Source organism: Streptopelia decaocto, assembly GCF_964273445.1.
Source record: "Streptopelia decaocto genome assembly, chromosome: 19".
In the NCBI taxonomy this organism is placed as follows: Eukaryota; Metazoa; Chordata; class Aves; order Columbiformes; family Columbidae; genus Streptopelia; species Streptopelia decaocto.
Genome location: NC_138674.1, coordinates 7,554,817 through 7,559,160, shown reverse-complemented (window position 1 = coordinate 7,559,160; position 4,344 = coordinate 7,554,817). Strand labels below are relative to the sequence as shown.

The 4,344-nt window shown below is 51.1% G+C and overlaps 1 protein-coding gene across 1 annotated transcript; it reads left to right on the top strand.

Moving 5' to 3' along the window:
- Positions 1-571: 571 nt before the first annotated feature.
- LOC309447958 (olfactory receptor 14J1-like) lies at positions 572-1,531 on the top strand (the record flags this gene model as incomplete). The annotated part of the gene is made up of 1 exon (XM_082069102.1): positions 572-1,531. One exon carries the CDS (start codon positions 572-574, stop codon positions 1,529-1,531), a length of 960 nt encoding a protein of 319 aa, XP_081925228.1.
- Positions 1,532-4,344: the final 2,813 nt, after the last annotated feature.

The window sequence follows — 4,344 nt, the reverse complement described above, 5'->3', positions numbered from 1 at the left end:
GCTGGGGAATGAGCTGAGTCTCCCGGAATCAAATGCCATCAGCTGTCTTTACTATTGCCTTGAGGTTTCCTTCCAAGCTCTGAGCTTCCCTCCTGGATGCAAACTTGTCTTACAGCATCTTTGTTTTATCTGAAAGCCCCATGGAGAAGCAAAGAGATGCTGTGCAGAGAAAATAAAGTTGGGTAAAGCTGGGTAAAGCTCCTGTGCTTTAGGAGTCTTGGCTGTCCTTGGCCAAACATGGGGTGCTCAGTCCTTAGGAAAGGTGATACATGTTGTGGCTCCATCTGAAAAGCTGAACCCCAGTTCTGTCCCCTGCCCCCTGTTCCCATGCCCCCTGCTGCAGAGCAGGGCTGACTCCTCGGCAGCCAGCGGGCACAGGCCCTGCTCCTCACGGCACCTCCAGCCAGCACCACCCAGACACCGAGCTGGAGGAAGGTCTGGAAAAGGACAAGAAGGTGTTGTAGAGGGGAGGGTGTGTGAGAAATGCCTTTGATTTTGCTCAGAGAAGTCACTGATAACTTGTCACTGTCTTTTCCTCCTATGACAGGTTTCCCATGACCATCAGCAGCAAATGTCCAACAGCAGCTCCATCACCCAGTTCCTCCTCCTGCCGTTCACAGACACACGGGAGCTGCAGCTCTTGCACTTTTGGCTCTTCCTGGGCATCTACCTGGCTGCCCTCCTGGGCAACGGCCTCATCATCACCACCATAGCCTGGGACCAGCACCTGCACACCCCCATGTACTTCTTCCTGCTCAACCTCGCCCTCCTCGACCTGGGCTGCATCTCCACCACTGTCCCCAAATCCATGGGCAACTCCCTCTGGGACAACAGGGTCATTTCATACTCAGGATGTGCTGCACAGCTCTTTTCCTTTGCCTTCTTGATCACAGCAGAGTATTGTCTCCTCACCGTCATGTCGTACGACCGCTACGTTGCCATCTGCAAACCCCTGCACTACGGGACCCTCCTGGGCAGCAGAGCTTGTGTCCACATGGCAGCAGCTGCCTGGGCCACTGGGTTTCTCACTGCTCTGCTGCACACGGCCAATACATTTTCACTGCCCCTGTGCAAGGGCAATGCCCTGGGCCAGTTCTTCTGTGAAATCCCCCAGATCCTCAAGCTCTCCTGCTCACACTCCTACCTCAGGGAACTTGGGTTGCTTGTGGTTGTTGTATTAGTAGCGTTTGGCTGCTTTGTGTTCATTGTGGTGTCCTATGTGCAGATCTTGAGGGCCGTGCTGAGGATCCCCTCTGAGCAGGGACGGCACAAAGCCTTTTCCACCTGCCTCCCTCACCTGGCCGTGGTGTCCTTGTTTTTGACCACTGCAATATTTAACAATCTGAAGCCCCCCTCCATCTCCTCCCCATCCCTGGACCTGGTGGTGTCTGTTCTGTACTCAGTGGTGCCTCCAGCAGTGAACCCCCTCATCTACAGCATGAGGAACCAGGAGCTCAAGGAGTCCATTAGGAAAGTGATTTCATGGGTGTTTGTCAATACTGATCAGCTTTCCATCTCTGTCCACAAATGATGTGTATTTGTATCCCAATGCAGGCCTGTACCTTGTTTTATCCCTTTTACTTTGTTAGCATTACCCATATTGTTATTTATGGTTTTTATGTTTGTATATAATTTTTTGTGTTTAGCTGACTATTCTGTAAAATGTACCCATTATTAATATTTTTAAAACACGTGAAACCTGTATAACTGTTTTCCTAACACTGTGTCAGAGCTTGGTCTCCCATAGCATCTCCGTAATAAAATGACATCTCCTCTGTGCAGTTCCTCAATATTTGGTTGTTCTTCTAAAGCTGATCTCAACAACAGACCCAGGAATTTCACTCAAAAGGGCCTGATGTCAAAGCTCGTTGTCACGTTGGTAGCCGATAGACAACTGAGTTGTGGTTTAAGACACAACCCTTGTTGTCTGTTGATAGTGGAGAAGGGGAGTGGTCATGACATACAGTCAGACTGGGCTGTCCCAGAGCATGATGGGGCAGAGGACAATCCTCCAGGAGAGGAATCTGGAGCTGCCCGGAGAGCCCATGAGATACACAAGTACCTGTGTGCCTGAGGTGGGCAGTGACTGGAGCCCACAGAGTGAGACATGGCCCAAGGTGGACTCAACCCATGGCAAAGCACTAAATCCAGGTATCTGCAGGGAAACAAAGATGGAAACAACCCGCCCCACACAGACCCATTCCAACAGGCAACAGCACCTTCACAGTCACCACACCAACAGCAGCACTTACACAACCATGAGCAACAGTACTGACCGTGCCCTGTTCCTCCTCTCAGACTGAGCTGGTGTGGAGGTTGCACGAGTTGTCTGCACATCCTGGGTAGAACTTACCTGCAGTTTCACACACCCCTGTGGTCCCTCCAGTGTGGACCTGGGGTTTGGGTCAACCCAGACTCAGAGACATTGCCCACTTGGCCATTCCAGCCTCAGGTCTCTTCATATCCTGGTGTCTCCTCTTCCTTGCGAGCCTCACTTAGACCTGACCAAGAGAGCGTGTGCATACATTTACACCCAAACACACACACAACAGTGAACCCACTCACACAGTAAATAGCCAGGAACAGAGTTTAAGAAATATTGTAGTTTAACCCTGGTCATCAGCTCAGCACCACACTGTTGCTGTGGCAGGATGAGGGGAAGATCTTAAAAGTAAAAGAAAACTTGAGGGTTGAGATAAAGACAGTTTAATAGGCAAAGCAAAAGCTGTGTGCGCAATCAAAGAAAAATAAGGAATCTATCCCCTGCTTTGCATTGGCAGGTGGGTGTTCAGCCATCTCCAGAAAATCAGGGCTCCATCACACAGAGCAGTTACTTGGGAAGACAAACGCCATCACTCTGAGTGTTCCCCCCTCACTTTCTCTCCCAGACTTTGTTGCTGAGCATGACTTCATGTGGTACAGAAGATCCCTTTGGTCAGCTGGGGACTCTATGGTCTCCATAGAGACCCATAGAGATCTATAGAGTCCCATAGAGATCATAGGGACCATAGAGACCCATAGAGACCATAGAGACCCACAGAGACCATAGAGACCCAGAGAGACCATAGAGACCCACAGAGACCATAGAGACCCAGAGAGACCATAGAGACCATAGTGACCCATAGAGACCACAGAGACCATAGAGTCCCATAGAGAAAACAGAGACCCATAGAGATCCACAGAGTCCATAGAGACCCATAGAGACCACAGAGACCATAGAGTCCCCAGCTGTCTGCTCTCAGTTTCTTGGGCCCCCCCAGCCTACTCTCACCTCTCAGCGTGAGAAGCAGAAAAGGCCTTGACTGTGCAAGCACCGCCCAGCACTGACTGAAACATGGGGTGTGATCAACACTGTTTCCATCACAGATTGAAAACACAGCCTCATACAAGTTGCTATGAAGATAATTAACTCTACCCCAGCTGAAACCAGTCTAACAAGCAGGACAGACCATCGTGATCAGGCAGGGGGGTTGGCCAGAGCAGCACTGACCAGCCACCTCCCCTCGGGCAGCTGGTCACTTGAATCCCTCTCCTCCCCGCTCTTCCACAAGCTGCTTCTTCCACGATCCACCTTGATCCCTCCCTTTCTCTGCTCCAGTCTCCTCACCAATTCATAACCATCATCAGTTACTTTTTCCCCAATGGGCTCAGGTTTCCTCCACTTGCACTCAAATTTGATAGTTTGGATTCCATTGCCTTGGTCCTCTGGTCCCTTCTCACATCCCTCACTTTCTCATGCACGTCCCACAGTTTCCCATGACACGTACAGGTGGCTTCACCCAGGGCAGGGCCTCACCAGGGGCACAGTCATTTGTCTGCAGCCTTCCCATCTGGCATCCTTGATGACTTCATGATACCTGCCTACCTCTGGCCAATCACCTTGCTGTCATGAGGTGACCTCACAAGTGATAATGCATCCATGTTGGCTTTGCCTACATGTACCCCCAGGTCACCACAACAGAAGTGGCATCACAACCCACCTCTAGCTGTGTCATCTGGCATCCTTGATGACCTCATCATACCCGCCTACCTCTGGCCAATCACATTGCTGTCATGAGGTGACCTCACAAGTGATAATCCCGCCATGTTGGCTTGGCCTACATCTACCCCATGTATCTGCAATAGAAGTGGCATCACCACCCACCTCCAGCCGTGTCATCTTCCCCTTCTCCTGCATCTCCCATCTCCCAGGCTCTCAGCACTGCTGGGTGTGTTCTCCAGCATCCAGGTGACATCACTAGGCCTGGCTCACCACGTGCCCAGTTGGGTTGTTCTCAAAGATGTGACTTCAAAATCTCCCTCCCTCCCATGACGCCTCACCTTGCATCATCCTCTTCTGGCACC